Here is a 24,499-nt window from a genome sequence, read left to right on the forward strand (position 1 = left end):
CAGTGACTATATTTATAGTTTTCATATATTAACCCATGGCTGGTATTCAACCTGGATCTGAGGAAAAACCTGCTAGTAGTCTCCCATGCTTTTATTAATGCTCAAATCTTGAGAATGATCATTCTTTTACTCAGAAAATCTTTTATTAGTGAAAGTTCTGCTTTAAAACAAAATGAATTTATTTAGAATTATAGTGCCCCTTTCAGAATTTGCATAGTTTAATTTCCATTTGTACACACACACACAAAAATTAAAAAGTGGAAGATATTATCTATAAAATTAAGGTCAGCTTTATTAGGTACTATTAAGAATAGTTTGGCCATCATTCTTATTAAAAAGAAAATAACTTAAAGACAAGGGGGAATCCGTAATTTGCCCCTTGTCAAAATAACTTATTTAAAACATCAAGAGAAAACTGATCTTATGCTGACAGTGTTTTAAACATATAGCTTTGAATATGACAAAATTAATCTCATTCATATAAGAATACAGCTACACTGTATGAATAAGAACACTTTGGATGTTTCACAGAGCTTTCACTTAATAGTTCAAGTTATTCAACCTCTGAACTGTGCTTTACCCTCTATATAATGGGAATAAAGCTCACTTTACTGGGTTGTCATTAAGGATCAACTGATATGTAAAAGTAGGAATTTAAATATCCACTTCTCTTAAAAAGCAGCTGATTTTAGGTATAATTTAAATATAATCTATACAACAAATACATTCAGCAAATAAAGGCAAGTAACTCTTGCTGATATTATCCTTTCAGGATTCTTAAAAATAATCCTCCTTAATCACCTGTACTTTTATCCAACAAGTAGATGACAATCTCATCTCAGGTCACAAGTTCTTGGCCTACTTTAACCTTTCAGTAATAGAACAATTCATTTCCCTTTCTAAAAATCACCTTCAGTTCTAAATCAAAGTTCATAATTTCCTGACAAAATCATCCCTCTAACTTACATAAATACTCATTACAGCTTTAAGCAAATGAAAAAAATTCATTGGCTATAAAACCAGTCACGCAAATTAAGAGCCTATGCTGTAGTTATTTCAATATTTGGCAGGGTATATAGACGGAATCCTAGCTGGCTGGCAAATCGTGACAAGGAGAAATTTAAGTCTTTGCACACTTTATTCTAGAGTCCAAATTAAAAACCTGTAGCAGACAGCAAAAAGACAGAAAATGGAAGTAGCCTCACATAAAGGGCAAGAAAAGGCTTCTTTTACACCTAATACACACTGCCCTGGATTCCAAACTTTAAAGAATAAAAGATCTCTTAGAAGGGTGAACTTTTAGTTCCTGCTAACAGTCATTCTTAAGTGGCACATCTGGCCAAGAACTCAATGGCTTTAATAGCAACTGCAATCAGAATCTTTTGTTTTAAAATTAAAGATTAAATAGGGAAGTGTTTACAGATGAAAATAAAAATCCCAGACTTGCTTTAAAATAATCTGGGGGTAAAGGATGGGAGGTGGAGAGAGCAGAGCGTGAAACAGATGAAATAAGATTTGCCATATACTAACAACTGTTGAGTACATGAGGTTCTTATACTGAATATTTTTGTATGTCTGAAAAGTTTCATCATAAAAGTTTTCCTGTTATTGTTTAAATTAAGGATTAAGACATTTTTGTAACTCAACCCTTCCCTGTAGTACTTATTCAGTCTATAATCTTGCTTCTGGTTCCCTTATCCATCAAGCATCTGTTTGCAAAATGGCAACCATTACTTTCATCATGACCTCATCCTAAGTTTCCTCTTCAAATGAGCCACAATTTTTTTTAAAAGTACCAAAAACAAAGAATTTTAATAGCGTCAAAGGATTTACCATATAGTTCCCTATAGAGAAAGAGATGCACTTAAAAACATAATGCCAGGACAAATGATACGGTGATTCTGAGCTTGGATAAGCCCTTTTCACTGATGTGATATAATTCTACAGCAAACAATGGTATGAAAGAACAGGGACATTCTACTGGAAGGATACAATGCACTTTAAACAAGTCATTGATAAAATTGCTAACAGATTCTTAAATAAAATGCCTGAACATGACTTGCAAAAGACTGCTAGGTTTCTGAGACCCAAGTAAGTACACAAGTGCTTGTATCTGGAGAAAAAAGTTCAAAACTTTACCATTCTCAGAAAGGCCCCTAAAGCAAAAAAGTTAGGAACCACTTAAGATTTACAGACCCCTTTTATCAAAAACTTAGGTTTAGGTTTCTAAATTTCGACTAAAATTACACGACTTTCTAAGAGAGAAAAGGCAATCACAATCTGATAGACATAATGTAAGAAAAGAGTCTAGGCACAAGGGAAGTGTCCAAAGTTTAAAGGACAGAGGCCAAAAAAAAAAAAAAGTCATAAAATACAAAAACATTCCCACAAATATAACCAACATACAAATTTATAAATGTTTCATTAAGAACTAACATGCACACATTAGGGAAAGGATAAGACTGCTAAGAAAATTAAATACACTCCTACCACTAACAGGAGGACAAATAAATAAAGATTAAAAGCAAAATTATGTGCACTTCCTCAAAGTTTGCTTCTTATCCTACAGGGAACTGCCCTGTCAGGGTGGTTGCAGCTCTGGGTGGCCAAGGGAGAGGAGGAAAACAAGAAATATTCATAGTGCTACACCATTCCCTTCCCACTAAGGGTCCCTTTGTAAAGAAGGAAGAGGGAACCATCTATTTTTCTGTATTTTAGTATCGATTTTCTCCTCATAAACCCATGATAATGGAGTTTGGATTCACAGTCAGTCCACAGTATCAGTACCAGAACTACATTCTGGCTACATTAGACTGGGAAGCTATTATCTCATTCTACAAAAAACTGTTTTTCCAGTTCCCCACCAAGCAACTTCCAACAGCAGTTTGGACAAATATAGAGAAATATCATCAGCAATTTTTTTGCTGCATATTTTTAACTTCTACATCCCTGTTCCTCCTTATCTAAACATTCATTCTTATTAATACCCTCTGCCACCAGGTCCTCTGCCTGCCAATGAAACCGGATTCCCCAAAAGACAGCACACTTAGGGAAGCCAGCGTCAGCCTTCCTTGAGCACCTCCACCACCTGGCCAGCTTCACCTTCCTCCAGCCTACTTGCCCCACACTGTAGATTAACTGCCTGGAAACAACAAGAAATGGCAGTAAAAATACTAGATAACTCAAGTGGAACCGCATTCCCAGAGTCACACACAGTGGTTTGACAAACACTAGGTGCTCAATAACACTGAAAATCAATAAATGAATCTTGTTCCAATTCTGCCACTAGCTGACCTTGGACAGTCACTTAACCTCTGTGAGCCTCATCTATAAAATGAGGAGAGCTAAGTTAAAATTTATTTTAACTCAAAAGTCCTACAATTGTAATACATTTTTAGGAGCTGACCTGGAATCAGTTTTATGTTGTTCTTTTTAATGAAAATTTAACCTAAACTCATAAACAATGCTTTAGGAGAAATGTCGGCAAAGCAGTAAGGACAGCCAAATTAGAATTAACCCAGAGGATCAAGGGAATGACAATAACAGCTGGCTCATCCTCTCATCCAAGGGTGAGAAAAAAGTTAAAAAATGCTCAGCATTTTTAGTAAAACTATGCAAGGCACAGCCCATTGTACTATTTGATGTGCCTCATATTAAGCCTCCAAAGGACAAATTCCTCTTAAGTACTAGGAAAGTTTCTTTACTTCCTTTCAAAACATGAGATCTATATAACCTTTCATTATTGCTAAACTTTGTCAAGTCATCAAAAACCAAGGTTTATTTTCAATTACAGTACAGTGCCATCCTAATCCTACTGCTGATAGGGTGGCTTTCCTGCCCCACCTCTACCCTGCCACCTTCAATCTTAGCTCTTCAGTCTTTTAGTTAATTGCACCTTCATTATCATTTATCAAACCCCTTACAAAAGTGAGGGGGGGTATTAACTAACAAGATATTGTTTTAGGCAAGAATACCAAACCTCATATTTACAAATTTACATACAAGTTTTGTGGATTAAAATCTATCAATACAAGTTGCTACTGGCCCCAGACTTCAAACTAATCTCAATTTGCGGTAAGTTCAATTCTTTACTGTCTATACTCAATACTTCCTTAATCTTTCTGAACTAGTTTTGGAGGAAAGGTCTAACCTTCCTACCTAATCCTCACTGTAAATGCTGATCTCATTTTCATTATCAGTAACCATCCAAATCTCAACAGTAATAGAAATGAGATACTGTGTAATCCCAACACAACAAAAAGAAATGTTTTTTTATTGGAATGGAGGTTAGGGATTTATGAAAGACTGTTCCCAAAATGTACCCTTGCTAATAGTCTAGAAACATTAATATCCAAGTTGTTTAAATTTCAACACCCAATTGGTTTAAAATTCTTAAACCTCTTTTACAAAACTATCAATAGTCCTCAATCATAAATGCAGAAAGAAAACACAAGTTATACGTATTTTAGAATTCAAATCATTTAAATAAATTGCTTGTACAAAGCTCTCTTGGCTCAGAATAAAGAAAATCAAAACTTACCTGAGGTCATTAATTTAGCACAGCTACTTATGCTTGCATCATCTTCTAAGATTCGGTTTGTGCTCTTTTCTTTCCCAAGCAAAGTATCCTCCAAAGGTAAGCATTTATCAGATACAACACTGTCTTCACCCACCGCATGACTGCTTTTGCTATTAGCTTCAAGTACTGAAGTGACTTCTTCCAGCTGAGCAGCTTCACTAGATTCTGAATAAGAGGAACCCTTAACCTGGGCTAAATTCTTCGAAGAAACTGGTAGAGACTCATCATCACTATCAAATCCAAAAGGATCTCCAGTATTTTCTTCTTCCACTTTAGGTTTTTTCGGAATTTCTTGGATATCTGGTTTGAAATTGGGCCGCTTCTGCCCTAATTTAGCCATAAATGTAGTCTCTCCCCATTTTGTGCTAAGGGTTGTCCGTTTGTTGGAAAAGACTTCATCAAATTTTGAACTGCCATTTCCTCCTTTCCTACTGTATGTTTTCCCAAATCTGGATGTCATTTTGACACCTGTTTCATATTCTCTGTGAAAAAAATTTAAGGAAATACATAATCATAAATACTTAAGTGTTAAACACTGCATATAAAAATAAGAAACTAGGGATTCTCTCCCATATGACTTTTTGACATTCACTATACAAACCTTTAAAAATGATTATATAAATATGAGGAAGGGGATAAAGAGGCTCATTTTTTACTCTATATGTCAACCTTTTTTTTTTTTTTACAATAAGCACATATTCATAGGCTCCTTACAAAGTAAAAAAACTTAATGACTAACTAACTTATAATACAACATCCCTAAAATCAACTTATAATGAAACTTTTTTTTTAAGTTCCAAATGAATCAACTAACTATTCTAATAAACATTTTCATCTTAAAAAAATAATGTGAATTGGGTAATTACCCCTAATATAAAATTTTAAGCACAAAATGTTAATTTTTTTCAGGATTGCAGAAATGTCAAATAGTTTACTAAATTTAGCTCTTTGAAATTTCACAGCACTTATTCATATGAGGAAAAAGGTCAGAAAAATGGTGCTATTCTCTTAACCCAAACTTGAAGATTCGGATTCTTGGTGTAATATAATCTGGACTGTGATTTAAAAAATATTCCTTAGGTGGTCATCTCCCTAAGCGCAAAAAACCATCCTTATTCTATCTTCCTTGTCCCTATAGTGCTGTGCTCATTTGTCGAGTTACATTTTCTGGAGCTGGTGAACTCCAGCATATACCCAATTCCATGGATTACTACAGAATAGAAACAAGCAACCTTTATTTTACTCTCCAATTTATAAATGACAAATCAATTCATCTGATTTATCTGATTATTACCACATAATAATCAGGTAAGACAAAAAAAATTTTCAGGGCCAAACATTTTTAAAAACAAGTTACAGTACTTTTTAAACACTATCAATCCTTATCCATTTCTTACACTTTGACCTACAGTTTAAATATCAATACATCAAATACAACTGAAAAAAATGAACAATCGTCTAGTGGCCTGAAAAACTTCATTACTTTGAAACTTACAACAATTGAAATGATATTTGACCTATACTTTTGAATATGTTTTCACCTATACTTTTAATGTTTTTCCTTTATTAACTTAAATTCTTACAACTTACAATGAATCACTGTCCAAGTTAGCTTTATGTATACTCAATGGAGAATTACCCCCCTCAATGTTCAGTAAAAAGCCAATTTTGATTTGACAAAAAAATATAGTCATCATACACATCTGTGCTACAAGAAAATAGTTTTCCTGAGGGAGATTTATTCCCCCTTCGACTGTAGATTTAACGAATCTTAATGTCTTTCTTGTCAAGTATAACCTAAACAAAACTACACTGTGCAGCTACCAGGACAACAAAATAAAGTCATTTCTCTTCATTCCTTCAAGGATGTAAAGTAGAGATCTGCAGACCTACATTTACATATACACCAACAAAGCTGGAATGTTTTGGATACATCTACGTGGTAATCATCTAAAAATGCTGACTAAAGGCCAAACCAAAAATCTAGACTTGAGCTCCTTTAAGCCAACATCAGAAAAACTCGTAAAAATGGTCCTAGAATCACAAAGCATTCACTGTTAAAAGTTTAAAGTCTGCAGATGAATATCTGATACTAAGGAGTTAATCTTTTTAAGTTTGATAAGAAAATTGTAGTTTTTTAAAAAAGAGTCCATGTCTTTTACAAATATATACTGAAATATGGATGAAATAACGTCAGCAATTTTCCAACATCAAGGAATGGGAAGTGTACAGATGAAATAAGTTTGGTTAGGAGTTAATAACTGCTGAATCCAAACGATGGGTACATGGGAGTTCATTATATAATATTCCCTACTTTTGATTGTCTTTATCGTTTCCCATAATAAAATGTCTGTTTTAAAAAGTCAGCAGACTTTTAAAATGGCATTATCTAAGCGTAAAGTACTAATAAACTCGAAAGTAAGTGTGCAGACATATTTTACAGTATATTTTAAGTACACAAGCTATCTTGCCTGATCAGCCTTCGAACTCCAAAAACCGTCCTAACTAAAAAGGAAAGAATGATTTACAACTAGATCTTTTCAGTCGTTAGGCCTTTGCCTCACCCCAAAGTCAGGTCGAATTTTGAGGAAAGTGAGCTGGGGTTATTACAGACAAAAAAAAAAAAGTCTTCGCACTTAACTTCCACCCAAATCTACCGTCTTCCCTGTTTCCAGGGGCTTTAAGGGCGAAACTTAACCACCCAGAAATTCTCACCTGGGGACGGCCGGTGAGCCAGGAGGCAGTGGAAGAGGACGCCCCCCCGGGCTGGAAGCTCACGCAACTTTTTTCCTCCCTACCCCCACCGCCCAGGAAAGGGATGTTGCTTTCGACGCCCCGGAAGCCTCTGCCACCGAATCCCTAGGGCTGTGCAAGGCCTCGGTGGCGGCCAGGGGCGGAGGAAACCACGGGAAAGGACTCAGGGCTGAAATCAACACACTTGACTGGGTTTGGGGAGGGAAGTCAATCAGTAGCCACCCGAAAAAGAACTCAAAAAAGGAAAAATAAAAGAGGAAAAAGAGTTCTTCAGTTCGCCCCCCTTCCCAACTTCCTCAGAAGCCGGGTGGGCAAGGCGGTGAGACTTCCATCGCCCCCTCCAGCCCCCTGGCTCCCCTACCCTCCTTGGCTCCCTCCCGGCCTAGGCAGCCGCCCGACACCTCACTTACCCTCGGCGCCTGGCGGGTGCTTTGGCCACGGGCCGCCTCCGCCTCTCCCGCTCCCAACGGCCCACGGGCGGACGCGGGAGCCCCGCGCGGGAGAGCAGGGCCGGCTGGTGCGCCAAAGGAGGCAAGGGGCTCCGCTTTCGGTAAATAGGAAGCCCGGTGGAGGGGGGGAGGAGCGGCGGCCCCGCAACTTCCCTCCCCGCCTCAAACACCGCCGGCCGGGCCCAGGCCTAGCCCTCCCTGGCCGCCGCCGCCGCCGGAGCTGGTGCCGGAGCCCGCTACGTGCCCCCACTGGGCCGCCACCGCCTCCTGCGCCGCCGCTTCCGCCAGTGAATGGTCAGCGCTGGAGTTTGAACAGGGCCCTGAACCATCTCAACGCCATTTGCGCTCCCGGCCCCCACCTCCTTCCTCCAACAGCCGCTCGCTCCGTCACTCCGCTTCCCACAGGCCCCGCGCGACCGCCCGACCCCGCAGCCAATCGCGCGGCCGCTTACTCAAACCGCCGCGCAGGCGCCGCGCCCCGCATGCTCCGGCGCCCGCCATTGGCCCGGCCGCGGGGCCCGACGGGAGTTGTAGTCCCGGTCCTCGAGGTCGCGGGGCTGAGAACCTGGCGGGGGACACGGTGGCGGGCGGCGAGGTGGCCGCAGGCCTGGCCCGCCCGGGCTCGGGAGTCGCGTCCAGCTCCCAGCCCCGCCGGGAGACGCAGGTGCCGCGAGGGTGGGCGGGGGGCGCAGTGCAGGCAGCTGTATCAATCGTTTCCCCTCCAGGGACCCGCCGGTGTCTGGGGACGATGGGTTGTGCAGCTGCGCTGGGCCTGCAGGAGCCGCAGCCCGGGAGCAGGGAGGCGGGGAGCTTGTGGCTCGGGGCCTCCCTCGGCCGGGCATGACCGATCCTGGCCTGGCGCAGATAACAACGGCCGGAACGTGGAGGCGCGGGACGCCGTATACCCGACCGCTGCGGCCACGAACGGTGTCGGCCCCGGCGCTTTTTGCGCCCCACCCCCAACCCTTAAGTGGTCACCCTGGAGTTCTTCCGTCTGCCCCTCACCCGTTAAAAGTGACCCCGAGAATATTGGATGGTATTAAGGATTTATCATTAACCTTGTTAGATGATAATGGTAATGGGATCATTTAAAAAAACATGCTAAAGTTTTGACATACAATGACCTAGTGTCTGGAATTTTAGAATACGCCTAGGAAAACTGGGGCGGGGGGCGGAGGGAGGGGGTAGAATAAAACAAGCTAAGCTGGAAGAATGTTTTCCATTGTTGACGCAGCGTGATGCGAACACTTGCGCTAATCCTATCAGTCTCTCCACTTGTATATCTGAAATTTTCAATAATAAAAAGTTTAAAGAAATGAACCAGTGATTGCCTTTGGGGAGGATAGGGAGCTGGAGGATGATGGGAGGCAGGAGTATTTCTTTTTCCCTGCACACCCTTTTGAGGTTTTTTTACATGTCAGTGTATTACCTAATTCAGAAAATTGGGAAGTTGTTTTTTTAAGGCTTCAATGGGAAAACAGTGTTCTAGATCCCCCTAAGACAGGTGCATGATTTATCGGACTCAGACAGCCCTGCTGTTAGGCGGTTAATGGAGACCCACCTGGGAAATTAGAAAACTACTAATTGCTTTCAGTAAAAAGCCCGCCCCTCCTTCCACAAATGGATAATTTGTTGGGTTTTTCTTTTTTTAACTCTTGAAGTAAAACAGCACACAAATAGATAATTTGCTTTTGAATGCACCCAGGAAGTTATCAAGCTCCCTCCAATATAATCGGAAACCTCCAAATAAACAAAAAAATAGTCTAGAGATCTTGCAGCCCTTCCCAATAGATTAAGGTGGATTTTAGCGTGGTTGAATTGTTTTACGTGGCTGCTTGCAAAATTTATATTCTGACATTTATATTTTCCCAAATACTGTATCAGTATTTCCTCTTGTTTCAAAACAAATTAACTTCTTCCATAGCTTAAACGAATGGAAGTTATAACAGGTCTGTGTCTTTTCCACCACTGTGTTAGTTCTCACATGATCGTTTTATTTGGGTCAGTTTTTGTCTTTCTTGAAAAAATCGGTGGTTTAGGATCTTGTTTTATTGTTTTGTTTGAAGATCACTGGCAGAGGTGCGGGCCAGGCCGCACTTACTATAATTATTTAGATGACAGGGTGGTGGGTGCTAATTAAAGGGTAATTATCATCAGAGGCAAAAGGCAAGATCAAAAAGCCAAAAGAGGTGGCAAGACAATTGCAAGGTCCTGTAGGAGGGTACTGTGAACCCTTCAAGACCAAAGGATGGGTGGCCTCTCTGGTGCTGGACACTTGGCAGGGTCAGTGACTGCATGAGGCTCTAGTGGAAGGGTTAATTGTGTAAAGAAATAGTCTGTGGAGCCATTATGAGAGCTTTTTGTGTGGTAGTTGTGTTAAGTAATGGAACTTAGTAGTGTCAGATTCTTGCTCAAAGAATAATCCCCAGTCAGCTGTATAGGCATAACCTGGGAGCTTGTTGGGAATGCATAATTCCTGTCCCCACCCCAACTCTACTGAATCAGAACCTGCACTTTAACAGGATTCCCCCAAGTGATTGGTGCACACATAAAAGTGTGACAAGCATTGATTTAAAGTAGACCGATAGCATTTGACAGCAATTTAATATCTTGTGTAAGGATGGAGAGGGAAAGGTAGAACATTAAGAACCTGGGCCAGGTGCCCTGGCTCACACCTGTAATCCTAGCACTCTGGGAGGCCCAGGCGGGAGGATTGCTTGAGGTCAGGAGTTGGAGACCAGCCTGAGCATGAGCAAGACCCCCATCTCTACCAAAAATAGAAAAAAATTAGCTGGGTGTGGTAGAGCGCACCTGTCCTATGTACTCAGGAGGCTGAGGCTGGAGGATTGCTTGAGCCCAGGAGTTTGAGGTTGCTGTGAGCTAGGCTGACACCATGATGCTCTAGCCTGGGCAACAGAGTGAGACTCTGTCTCAAAAAAGACAAAAACCAAAAACATTAAGAACCTTTGCATCAGGTATGATGCCAGGCTCTTCAGGGGCCTTCTCTGCATCCCAACCTTTATCCTTATCTTACAGGTAAGGAAATTGAGAGGCTTGCACTTGCTCAAGATATTGCAAATAATGAGAGAACCAAACTTTTTCTTAAATGTTGGATACCCATTAGTGCTTGGGGACATTCTCAGATTTGGTAGAATGATTTGAAAAGGAAAAAATTGTGTGTGTGAATGTGTGTGTGTATTTAATCTGGAAGCTTAATATATGAATATTAAGCAGAGCTATGCTAGGGGTCTCTGCTCTCATATGCCCCATACTACAGACAGGTGGAGAGCCTGCCACCTCTAGGTAGGGCCCGTCATGGAGGGAGTTCAGACTCCTGGCCCTGCAGGCTGTACCATCACCTTAACCTTTTACCTACCTGGTTCCACTGAGGCAGGCAAATGCCCTGACCCCCTTCCCTTGTCATGGCCCTGGGTTCCAAACCAGAATGAGCAAACTGGACTCCAGCATAGATAACATATGGGCCAGCAAGCAGCTTTTGGTTGTTTTGCTTTTGTTCTCTTAGTTCTCTCAGCTCATGTTCCACTCTCCTTCCCCAACCTCACCCCCACTCCTTAGAATGGTTATCTTCACTTCATAAGAATCTACTTCACACAAACACCAAGTAGCAAGTAGTACTTTTTTCTTTGCTAAAATGCTTCTATGCAAGCTCTCAGATGTCTGATTTTTTTTTTTCCTACTAAAGAGGTCATATTTATGCCAGAAACCGAAATCATGGATTTGAGCCAAGCTTGTATAATAGTACCCTTTGATGCTGTAGGTGGCCCTGCCTGAGGGAGAGTAGAGCCCCACTACCTAGAGCCCCACTTGAGTGGGCTCATACCTATATTTTCCTCTAACTGAGAAAAGAAAATCCCGCAAAAAAAAAGTAATGGAAGGCATCTGTTCCGCCATTGTTGTGCTCTGTTCTAGCCCAGTCGTAGGAACTGTCAGAACTAGAGTTGCTAAATAGGCCTTTTTAGTCTTTTTCTGATCATGTATAGTAAAATGTATTACAACCTATAGAATTCAGTTCAGGGAACTAGAAGTCAGAAATTACCATATTGGCAGCAGTCAATTTTTCTTTGCCATATAATGTGTAATAAAATTATAAATTGGGCTGGGTGCAATGGCTCACACCTGTAATCCCAGCACTTTGGGAGGCCAAGGCAGGAGGATCACTTGAGGCCAGAAGTTCAAGACAAGCCTGGGCAACATAGCAAGACCCCCATCTTTACAAAAAATAGAAAAACTAGTCAGGCGTGGTGGTGCATGCCTGTAGTCCCAGCTACTTGGGAGGCTGAGGTGGAAGGATCTCTTCAGCCCAGGAGTTTGAGGCTGCAGTGAGCTGTGATCAGGTTATTGCCCTCCAGCCGGGATGACAGATAGAGATCTCATCTGTTAAAAAAAAAAAAAAAAAAAATTCTAAATTGTACACTTGCACGTTGTAGTAGTTATGTCACAAAGTCTTATAAGAGCAATAAGATGTGGGCCAGGCCCTGGCCTTACCTCTCTGACACAGTCCCCCCTTTCTTTCTGCTCTGCCATGCCTGATTCCTTTGGGCCTTTGCACTTCCTATTCCATCTGCCTACTGCTTGCTTCCCTCACATACCACCGCCCACTTTAATTCCTCACCTCCTTTAGGTTTCCATTCAGATGTCTTTTCAATAAATCTCCCCCACCAACCTATTTTAAATTGTTGCAGCACGCCCACTCCCAAATTCTCACTGTTCCTGCTTCATTTTTCTCCAGGGCATTTATTGCCCCATCTAACATATCACGTTTTGCATGTTTGTCTTTCCTCTGAGCAGGGATCTTTGCCTGTCTCATTTTCTGCTATATCCCTAGCACCTAGAAGAGTGCCTGGCACAGAGTAGCTGCTCAGTAAATATTTGTTGAATAAAGACACCCATTTATTTACTTCTTGTAAGCTTATAGCTTGAAAGGAAAGTGACTTGAAACTAACAGTAGTTTCACATAACCTGGTAACTCCATAAAGTGTTGACTGATTGGGTTTTCCCAAAAGGGAGGGGAGTGCTTTCTGGAGTTACCTTTTGTTCTTGCCTTAGATAGGTTTTCATTCTGAGAATGGAGAAGATGAATACTATCATAATCCCAATTACCTTATATTCTAGGATAATTGGAATATGTTCTCTAGAGACAGCAACATCTTTGGGGAATAAACTGCTGTCTAGGTAGGTGAAAGACAAAGCAAGGGAAATTCCCTTGGGAATGTTGCGTGACAAGGACTGGTATCCAGCAAACTCAAAGAGGTCTGACTTCCTGACCATTGTCTCTGGAAACAGCCCTTTTCTCCCCAGTATCCTCACTCCTAATGCTGTATGACAGGTCCCTCCCACCCCCATTAAAAACCCTCCAGGAGCTTCCCATCACTAAGATTAAAATCCAAAATCCTTATCTTAGCCAAAAGGCATGTTCTGGCCCCTGAAGAGCTCTATCCCGTCCCACCTTGCCAATCCTGCTTCTGTCTACTACTAGAACATGCCAAGGCAGCTCCTGCCTCAGGGCCTTTGCACTTGCTGTTCCTTCTGCTAGTCCTCAAGATATGCACATGACTCATTCCCTCCATGCTTTCAAGTCTTTGCTCTCAAGTGTCTCCTCCTTGGCAGAGTCATCTGAACCAAGCTATTTAAGTTAAAACTCTCAGCCTGCCATCTAGCACCCTGTATCTCCATTCCCTGCTGTTTTCCTCTATAATAGCCATCATATTTGTCTTGCATGTTAACTTGTTTATTATCTATTTCCTTTCAATAGAATGTAAACTCCATAAGGACATGGATGGTTGACCTTTGTTTACTGTTATACGCCCAGCACACCTAGAATAGTACCTTGCACACAGAAAGTATGCTGTAAATATGAGCTTTAAATTGTGTTCAGCTCTTCTATATCTTTACTAATTTTCTGTCTGTTTCATCTATCAATAATTGCAAAAGACACATTGAAACCTCCCACTATAAGAGTAATTTTGTCAATTTCTCTCTGGAGTTCTAATTTTCTTTCTGTATTCTGAGGTTATTTTATTGGGCACATAATGTACAAGTTTAGAATTGTTATATTAATAGTTTCCTGGTGGAATTGAAACCTTTTTAAGTAATATGGGAGGTTAATTGCAAAAATTTCCTGAATTTTCCACCCCTCCCTGTAGCCGCACCTTTTGCAATATGACTTTGCAGCTCCTCCCAGAATCTCAGCTGGATCTGTAACTTACCTTGGCCAAAAGAAAATAACAGAAATGATATAGGCCTGAGCTTTGAGAAACCTTGAAAACTTGCACATTCTCTTTTGGATCCCTGCCTCTGCCATGAGAACAGGCCTGGGCTAGTCTGATGGAAGAGGAGAAGCCACAAGGAAAAGAGCCGAGGTCTTCCCTGACCTGTCAGCAGCCAGCAGGCCCTGAACATGTAAGCCCAGCTGGGATCAGCATAACCACCTACCTGACCTGCAGCTGCTCACAGATGTATGTATGAGCCCTCCTGGGACCTGAAGAACTGTCCTGCTGGCCTGTGGACTCAAGAGCAATAATAACTTGTTACTATGTTAAGCCTCTGAATTTTGGAGTGGTTTGTGATACAGCACCGTGGCAACAAACAGTTGACACAAGTAGTGATTACCCTATGGATAATTCTCCTGCTTCAGGTCTTAGCCTCGGGTAGGCTTTCCTGACTACCTGGGCAATCTGAAGCAGTTGCCCAGTCTCTATCATAATACCAGCATATTTGCATTTTTTTCTTTCTGTTCTCTTTCTTTTGGGAGGTGGTGGGGGACAAGGTCTCACTCTGTTGCCCAATCTGGAGTGCAATGGCACAATCATAGCTCACTGCAGCCTTGGACTCCTGAACTCAAGCGATCCTCCGGCCTCAGCCTCCTGAGTTGCTGGGATTACATACATGAGCCACTGCACCCGACTTACTTTCTTTTTTTCTTTTTCTTTCTTTCTTTTTTTTTTTTTTTTCTTTTTTATTTTGAGGCAGGGTCTCACTCTGTCCCGGGCTAGAGTGCCGTGGCGGTCAGCCTAGCTCACAGCAACCTCAAGCTCCTGGGCTCAAGCGATTCTCAGCCTCAGCCTCCTGAGGAGCTGGGACTACAGGCGTGCACCACCATACCCGGCTAATTTTTCTATTTTTAGTAGAGACGAGGTCTTGCTCTTGCTCAAGCTGATCTTGAACTCCTGAGCTCAAGTAATCCTGCCTTGTCCTCCCAGAGTGCTAGAATTACAGCGTGAGCCACCGTGCCCGACCTTCTTCTTTATTATCTATCTCCCACACTGGAATGTCAACTATATGAAGGCAGAAATCTTGTCTGTTCTGGTCCCTGTTGTATGCTCAGTACCCAGCACGGTACTGTACAGTCCAGTGTGGTAGCCAAGAGCTGTGTGCCCACTGAGCACTTGAAATGTGGCTAGGCCAAATTCAGATGTGCGGAAAATATAAAATACACACTGGGTTTCAAAGGCTTAGTACAAAAAAAAAAGAACATAAAGTATCTTGATGAGTTTTGTATGGATTAAATGTTGAAATGATAATATTTTTGATATATTGGGTTAAATATAATGTTACCAACATTAATCTCACCTGTTCTTTTTTATCTTTTTTAGTGTGGCTACTAGAAAAATTTAAGTTGCATTTATGGCTTGCATTATGTTTGTATTGGCAGTGCTGCTATAGAAAGAAGCTCAGTAAATATTTGTGGAAGGAAAATATAAACAATGAATACCCCAAAAGAAATGAGCTATCAAGCCACAAAAATATATGAATTCATAGATTATTCCTATTGCTAAGTTAAAGAAGCCAGTCTGAAAAGGCTACATACTATATGATTCCAACTACTGTATATGATGTTTGGAAAAGGCGAAGCTATAAAGATAGTAGCAAGATCAGTGGTTGCTAGGGTTTTGGGGGAGGATGAGTATATGAAGCACAGGGTATTTTAGGGTGGTGAAAGAATTCTATAATATTGTAGCAGTGGATACATGTCATTATACATTTATCAAAACCCACAGAACTATACAACACAGAGTGAATTCTAATGCAAAATATGGACTTTAGTTAATGATGTATCAATACTGGTTCACTAACTGTAACAAATATAGAGGCAGCTGGGGAAGGGGGGTTGAGGAAGGAGATATATGGGAACTCTATACTATGTGCTCAATTTTTCTATGAACCTAAAACTGTTTTTAAAAATAGCCTATTTTTTAAAAAATGAATATCGTACATTTCTAAAATATACATTTCATAGGCCATTCCACTTTCCCAAAAAAAAACTAACTTTGGTGGCTCCCCACTGTTTATGGGAGATAAGTTCTTATCTACTATCATTGGCATTGGCATGTACAGTTGTTTACCACTTTACCATACATCTGTTTCCCTCCTCTCCTGACTAGCTACAGCAGACTACTCAAGGGTCTCACGACTCCATGCCTGACTCACGCAGTCCGCTCTGCCTGGAACATCCTGCTCCCTCTGCACTTGTGGAGCCTTATCACAAGTCATGCACCCTCCCTTACATGAATCAATCATCCTACAGTCCTTGTTTCCATGGGCTACATATTAAAAGCAGGTACAGAAAAGCAGGTGTATGGTATTTTTGTCATTTTTGTGCTTCTTTCTAATATGAGTTTAGAAAATGGATATGATGACTGTATATGTTAATCTTGGAAATGTTGAAAAAGAATTCTGACAGCTGCGGGCAGCTAGGGATCAATAACCTTGAGATGGAAACAGTGGAAGCAGACAAGGCTATTGAATGTCAGTGGAGATCTGCTTGGGCTCACCTCCTAGGCAAGAGGCAGCAGGATATCCCACTAGGAGCAAGATCCCAGCAGTGGGGCGGTGCCCACCCACAATGACGACAAGAGAGAGGCCTCTGGGGAGTCACTTGCTCTGAAAGCCAATCTGCCTCTGACTGCTGCTTGCCCAGCCCTGGAAGCCAGGGCCATACAGTTTCAGGTATTTAACTTCCAGGGCATGACTTAGTGTGGGGGCAGAGGTGGCGATGACATTACTGTCTCCATCATCCATTGTCCTGTGGAGCTTCAGGAGAGCTTGTGAGAACAAAGGTGTGCAGACTCCCAGGTACGGAGCTGCTCTATTCTCACCAATGGAGAAGGCTACCATTTATTGGACCCTATGCTTTGCCAGCCACAGGGTAGATTTCCCTGTATTGTCATTTACATTGTCATTAGTGTCTCCTCTCCTTATCGGGATGTATTATCCTACCACTTTGCTGATGGAAAACTTAAGGAATACTGTACAAAGGTAAATGACTGGCCCAAGATCACTCAGATGGTTAACAGGTGACACAGCAAGGATTTTGAACCAGGTCTTTCTCCAAAGGTTACAGACACAAAGCATGTGCTGTCCTGGGCCCTGAATATCAAGCCAGGTAAAGGAACCCCATCTTCTTGTAGTCCTTTCAAGCCAGTTTCCAGCCTGAAGGAGTGAGGAGTCCGGTTGAGACCTGAGGGCGGTTTAGAGGAAGAGGCAGAGTTTGAGGAGTGAGGAATGCCAGGTGGAGAGCCCATGGCCTGAGGAAGATCATGCTGTGAGCAAGGAAGGCCGAGGGGAAGACAGAGATGTGTGCAAGGCCAGGCTATTGAATTCAAAGCCACAGCACCTTGTCTTAACCAGGCAGTGGATAGTCTCTTCCCACCCTGCCCACTGGGTCCTATGACAGCATCCAGATGTATTACTGGGACCTAGTGGGAGCCGCTCTACCATAAACTGCTCTTCCTCCTTGCCCAGGTGATCCACAACTAGCCCTGGGGACAGAGAAAAGGGAGGAACTGGGATTTCTGAGAAATGCTCATAAATAACCTGGGTGGGGATTTCTTCCCGGTGAGGAACTCCAGCCTTTGGCTGGGTAGAAGGTCTCAGCATCCCTCCACCCCTCTGTAGGCACCTCCCACCTGGCCCATAGTTTGGGCAGCCCTCCAGATTCCCCAAGCCGAGGGGGCTCTCTCAGAAGAGTGGGAAAGACTTCTGTCCTTTGTGTGACTTGCTTCATTATGTATGAGTGTTGGCCCTCTGGTTGAAAAATGATCGGTCCTCTGTTGAGTTTTCCCAGCTTGAGGCAAAAGCTTTCGGAAGATCAGGAAGTGCCTGCTTGAAGGGTTTAGTGCATTACAGAACGTTGAAGTTGGAGAACTGTGGGGGTGAGGTCTGTTGGGGGGGGACAGACGTGTCCCAGAACCTGACGACCTGCCGGGCCCCTCTCCAACACGCAGGAGCGCTTGGCCCTTGGCAAACATTCTGTGCAATCCGGACCCCATATCCGACAGGGGAGCGTGCCCCAGTTTACTCTCATGCTACCAGGTGATGGAGAGCAGATGATGTACCAGTTCCAGAAAGAAGCGAGACAGTGACTTTGGTCACCTCATCACAGGTTAATCCACGTGGCTTCGATCAGCGCCTGGCAGGGTGTCAGCGCTTCCAAAATGCGGGTATTATTACCACCGCTAGCAGCTGGGCTGGGCAAGGAGTATGACGAGATAATGTTGGCAAAAACTCGACAACCTATCGAATGTGGACAGGCAAACGCATGCCAAGGGTTTTAAAAAGCTCCCGCTGTGATATCCGTGTCCTCCACGGGCGCCAAGGCCTTCTGGCAAGCGACACCCGACCCGCGTGGTCAGGGCTACCCAAGGACGTCCCGAGGCCCAGGGCGATTTAGCGGCGGAGCACAGGCGGGGCCCGGGCCCAGCCGGACCTGGGCGAGGCCGCGGCCGGGGCGGGGCTGGGGTTCGGCTCTACCTGAGCGCGCCTCCGCCCCCGAGCCGCCCCGCCCGCACCCCACCTGTGACCTGGATTCCGCACGGCCTGCGCGGGGACGGGAGGGTATCGGGGCACCGGGGCAATTAAAGGTCTGGTGACTCGGAAAACTTCTCCAACTCCTGGAATCGGCGCACAAAGGAGACCAAAGCGAGTGGTCGGGACTGTGCGATAATTTACCTGCGTGTGTCTCCGTGGGCACACCAGCCTCTCCGGCCCAGACCAACTAATTACCCGGTTCCCACCCGAGCCAAGGGCTATTTGTTCATTAATCCCCGAGGCTTCTGCCCACTTCCTAGGAGATGGATCTGGGCGGAGAGGAAGCTTGAGAACATTAACATTTCAAATGAGTGCGCTCCGGGGTCGGGGTACGGGCGGATCCCGGGTAGGGTGCCCCGGGCAGCTTTCCACCCCGCCCGAGTGGTCATTTACAAGACAGAAGGCGCCGCCCAGAGCCGCCTTTGTTGTGCGGATGACCTAGTGGGCACTTCCTGGCCCGATCAGTGGCCCGGCCTCGCCTCTGGGCAATACGGGTCCGGGCCCGGGGAGCGGATGCGGGCAGCGAGCAGGGCTGGCCGGAGAGCGCATAGGCTCCGCGGTCTGCTGCCGTCCGGCGGGTGCTCAGGAGCTGCTGGAGACCAACGAGCAGCGGCGGATTAGCCCGCCCGTCCCCACCTGGGCTTTGATCGCCTTATCTGAGGCTTTTGAGTCCAAAGGGGCTCAGCAGCGACGGGAGCTGGGCCAGCCCCAACGAGGTGAACACCCCGCACCTCCGTGCCTCCCACCCGCTGCGTCCCTTCGAGGTGAGGCCTGTGCAGCCCGAGGAAGGGTGCAAACCGGTCGTCGGGAGCGGGTCCTGGGTGCCGGAGGCCGCGCGGGGTGGCGCGTCTCGGAGCTGCAGCGCCCATCCAGCCGTGCAGCGCGCTACCAGCCGGGCCTTGCCGCCAGCTGCGCGGTTCCTGCGTGTCCTTGCTGCGCTGGTCTTTTCTCCTGAGCCGAACTACACAGCTAACCCGACACGCACTGGCCTGTGGCCGCTGCTCCACCTCCTGGTCCCCTCGCCCAATCCCCAAAGCACTCAACTACGAAATAGTAATTGCAGTTATAATTAGAGGTGTGCGGCCTCGGCTTCCCCAGATCTTGGCTTCTCTGGGGACAATGTCCCAGGTCTCCCTATCCCGGGTGGCCCTAGTTCGCAAGAAATGTTAACTGAATGAATCAATGTATGCATGCTGGGTCTCTAGTGCGCACCCAACCTCAGGCTGTGTCCTCCTTTCTCCCGAAGCTGAGAGATTCTTCCAGACAGCCTCGGGGATGGTGGAAAGGGAATGAGGTGTGAAGTTTGGTAAATGAGGACAGTTGTACTAGTCCCCTCCCCCCTCTCGCCTCCCCACTCCCGCAAGGTTTCAGGAGGCACCAGTGAGTTAAAGGCCACACAGCATCGGGCCCTGTTGATAAGCTGTAAGGTCGCATTCCAGGCAGCCTGAGTTTTATCTCACGCTGCCCAGAAGCCGCAGTGGGTCTCGTTGCAGAGCCTCCATGGTCGTCCCAACCTTTGAGAAACGGATATGCTCTGTTAACTCTTTGTGTCCTGAAAAACACATCCTGTTTCAGGCTCCTGTGAAGTTTGTCCAGGTCCAAGTTTAAGAATCTCGGTCAGAACCTTTCCAAACCCCATTTCCCTGCTTACTCTCCTTGCTGGCCTGCTTGCAGTCCCCCAGCAGATACCTGGGCCATGGAGCTTCAATGTTTTTACTAGCAGTGAACTTGCCTAGGGGAACGCCCCTTTCCCCACCCCATCCCCAAGCTTCCTCTTTCACCGTCCCTCCACCACAGCCAGGGGTCATCACTCCCAGTCTCCCCAGCAACTTGGTGAGCCATTGCTGTGGTGCCCACTGCATTGGTTTTCATTGGGTTGTCTCAGTCCCCATGGCTGACACAAAGGCTGGGGCAAAGCCTTTACTTCACTTTTCTCTGTTCTCCTCACCCCATTAGGCCAAGGGTTTCTCAAAATTGATGACATTGCCTTGCTGACTCGGCAGTGCTCCACAACACCTTTTGGTGACTTCATTACCAAAGTAATCCCCCAAAGGTTCTTTGGGGTTTTTGTTTGTTTGTTTGTTTTTTGAGACAAAGTCTTGCTCTCTCAGCCAGGCTAGATAGAGTGCAGTGGTGTCATCATAGCTCACTGCAACTTGTCAAACTTCTGGGCTCAAGGGATCCTCCTGCCTCAGCCTCCCAAGTCGCTGGGAATACAGGCGTGCCACTACGTCCTGCTAAGTTTTTTTTCCTATTTTTTGTAGACATGGGGGTCTTGTTCTTGCTCAAACTGGTCTTGAACTCCTGACCTCAAGCGATCCTCCTGCCTCAGCCTCCCAAAGAGCTAGGATTACAGTCTTGAGTCACCATGCCTGGCTCCAAATGTTCCGTTGAATGGTGATGCCATCAAGGATGATTCAGAAATCTCCAGGCCCTGGAAGGCACATGTAATAAATCCTAGGACTCAAAAAACTCACAGGATTCTTCCACATAAGAGTTATTTTGGAGCTTCCCAAATTGAGGGCTCTGCTAATATTCTGTGGGCTGCTCAGGGCAGTGGAGTGAGACTGTCGGCAGTGCTAATGGAGGCCTTCCATGTGTCAGGCAGCAAGTTGAGGGTTGGGGCTCCCCAGAGCAAGTTAGGGGTAGGGGTCTAAAACAAAGGTGACAGCCATAGTATCTGCTTTCCAGGAGTACTTCCTGTTCTTCCTGAGCTGCTCCCAAGGCTCGAGATCTCTTCCAGGTCCTCCCGATAGCATTAGTTTCTCCTTCTTTTCTGCGTGTGCATTTTCCTTTCTTTGAGCACTTGTCTCCTTAGTGCCTGGCTGAGCCAGTGCAGCAGGTGGCCACCTGAAAGAAGGCCACCAGCCAGGTGATAGTAAGATAGTTGCCAACCCTAACTACCAAAGGAAAGGCAGGAAAGGGATTTCGAGGTTGGGCATATGCCAATGTGGGGTGTCTGGCCCTGGTGCCTCTAACAATTTTTACATTTGGGTCATGTTTTTTTTTGTTTGTTTTTTTTGTTGTTGTTGTTGTTTTAGTGTAGCAAAATATAAAAATTACCCCTGGCTCCCAGATCTTGGTTCTAATACCATTCTCCAATAAAAGGAACTAAAGCCCCTAGGAAAAATAGCTGATACTAAGACTGGGACAGAAAATATACAAAATGAGCCTAGACCATCTTGCAGTGCCAGAAAGTAGGGACGTGCTAAAAAAAAAAAAAATCCCAAAACCAAAAAAACCCAATGCTGGGAATATGTCAAAAGAAGACAAAAACCAACTGAAAAGCTAGAACAATTTGAGCAACAGAATAAATAAAATAGTATTGGATTATAACCCAAAGTATAAAATAAATATCTGTTAGTTGATACTGATATAAATAAATGATTGAATAAATAGGGAATTGCAGACAAATCTCTCATACTGAAGAACTGCAAATAATCATGTAGCTACTCTGCCCTCAAGGAGGGAAACATAACTCCATGCTAAGTGGCGTGACTTAGTGACTTCCTTCTTAAGACTGTAGATGGAAAGGGGGAAAAAGACTACAGTGGAGAAACCTGACAAACTCTATCTCAGCCAAGCAATCAAGCGGTAAGTCATGTTGATAGTATGTACCCTTGATATGAGGTGATGGAAGTGGGATTTTACACAGCTACTCAGGAGGCTGAGGTGGGAGGATCCCTTGAGGCCAGGAGTTCCAGGCTGCAGTGAGCTAGGATTGTGCCACTGCACTTCGGCCTGGACGACTGAGCAAGGCCCTGTCTCTTAAAAAAAAAATAAATAAAAACAACTAAGCTGAGCGTGGTGGCTCATGCCTGTAATCCTAACACTTTGGGAGGCTGAGGTGGAAGGATCACTTGAGGCTAGGAGTTGAAGACCAGCATGAGCAACATAGGGAGACCCCACCTCTACAGAATATGTATATATTTATATTTATATATATATATATATATATATAAATTAAAAACAAAGAAAAGAAAATGAGGTTTTTACCTCTGTGATCCTACTCCTAAAAATCCATACCCCCAGTTAACCATGAGAAAAACACCAAAGAAATTCTAGTAGCGGGACATCTTCTTACAAAACACCTGACCTTAAAGTACTGATTAAAATTGTCATGATCATCGAAACAGGGAAAGTCAGAGAAACTGTGACAACCGAAAGAAGTCTAAGAAGACATGACAATTAAATGTAATATGGTAACTTGAAGGGGCTCCTGCAACAGGAAAACGATATTAGGTAAAAGTTAAGAAGTCTGCACAAAATATGGACTTTAATTAATGACAATATATCAGTGTTGGTTCATTAATTGTAACAGATACACCATACTAATCTATTAATAATAGGGAGAATTGGATGCAGGGTATATGAGAACTTTCTGTACTATCTTGTCAATTTTTCTATAAATCTAAAAATGTTCTAAAAAAATAAAGCCTATTATTTTAAAAACTACATTTTTTTTTTTTTTTTTTTTTTTTTTTTGAGACAGAGTCTCACTCTGTTGCCCAGGCTAGAGTGAGTGCCGTGGCGTCAGCCTAGCTCACAGCAACCTCAAACTCCTGAGCTCAAGGGATCCTCCTGTCTCAGCCTCCCGAGTAGCTGGGACTACAGGCATGCACCATCATGCCCGGCTAATTTTTTCTGTATATATTTTTAGCTGTCCATATAATTTCTTTCTATTTTTAGTAGAGATGGGGTCTCGCTCTTGCTCAGGCTGGTCTCGAACTCCTGAGCTCAAACGATCCGCCCACTTCGGCCTCCCAGAGTGCTAGGATTACAGGCGTGAGCCACCGCGCCCGGCCAAAAAACTACATGTTTTAATAAGGACTACCTAGCAAATGGCAAGAAGAAGGTGGGCTGAGGTGAGGTCCTGGCGGGCTGAAGCCCTGGAAAGCATCCATCTGCGCTCGTGTAGCCAATATTCCTGCCATAGAGAGTTCATTTTGGAAAAGAGGGATACTATCTCTCCTTAAATGACTGGCAGTTAGGCTTGTTTCTTTTGTTTTCAGCAACCATAAAAGGGCAAGGTCATGTGGCTTAGAAGGGCAAGAACTGGTCATGTGCTAAGCTGTGCCTTCTCCCTCAGTGGTCAGGGGGTGGCTGGGCCTGCAAGGAGCTGGGTAAGCTCAGGCCCTTCTGAAAGATGCTCCCAGCTGGCTGCAGCCACCGGAGAGAGAGAATCCAAGACTGCTAGATCTTTCCATATTTCAAAAGAAACGATTAATCTAGATCTTAATGTGAAGTCTCTTGATTTTTAGAATTAGTTGCCAACTAATTCTAATTTTGTTTAACTACTGCTCACTATACAAATACCATACATCCAGCTCACTATACAAAACACGTATAGGCCACATCCAGTCAAGATCAGTACTAGTTTGAGTTACTCAAGAGCAAGATAATCTGGTTTAATTCTTTCTGTGCTTCCCATGCCCTAGCACAGCACCTGATATGTAATTGGTGCTCCAAACTATATATTGATTAAATGAACAAAATAGTAGAATTAGGGAAATGAGATATTCGTATTTTGACAATTAATGGTCAAACAGAAGAATAAAATGGGTTGTGATGGAAATCACCACCATGCATCTTTGTGATTCTCCCATAATATAGTACTGATTTTTTTTTTTTTTTTTGAGACAGGGTCTCACTCTGTTGCCCAGGCTAGAGTACAGTGGCATCATCTCTGCACCCTCAAATTTCTGGGCTCAAGCCATCCTTCCGCCTCAGCCTTCTGAGTAGCTAGGACTACAGGCACGTGCCATCACACTCAGCTAAGTTTTTAAAAAATTTTTTGTAGAGACAGAGTCTTGCTATTGCCCAAGCTGGTCTTGAACTCCTGGGCTCAAGTGACCCTTCTGACTTGGCCTCCCAAAGGGCTAGGATTATA

At 44.0% G+C, this 24,499-nt stretch overlaps 1 protein-coding gene across 1 annotated transcript in view; it reads right to left on the reverse strand.

Annotated features, from left to right (window-relative positions):
- WAPL (WAPL cohesin release factor) overlaps window positions 1–7,855 on the reverse strand; it is an 83,806-nt gene extending 75,951 nt beyond the window's left edge. The window contains exons 1-2 of the mRNA XM_069460007.1: window positions 7,744–7,855; window positions 4,541–5,061 (exon numbers count right to left, since the gene is read on the reverse strand). Coding sequence (XP_069316108.1) covers window positions 4,541–5,039 — 499 coding nt within the window. The 5' untranslated portion in view covers window positions 5,040–5,061; window positions 7,744–7,855. The remainder of the gene's footprint in view (window positions 1–4,540; window positions 5,062–7,743) is intronic.
- Between the last annotated feature and the right edge of the window lie 16,644 nt (window positions 7,856–24,499).

The sequence above is a fragment of the Eulemur rufifrons genome, chromosome 28 (assembly GCF_041146395.1).
Source record: "Eulemur rufifrons isolate Redbay chromosome 28, OSU_ERuf_1, whole genome shotgun sequence".
NCBI classification, from domain to species: Eukaryota; Metazoa; Chordata; class Mammalia; order Primates; family Lemuridae; genus Eulemur; species Eulemur rufifrons.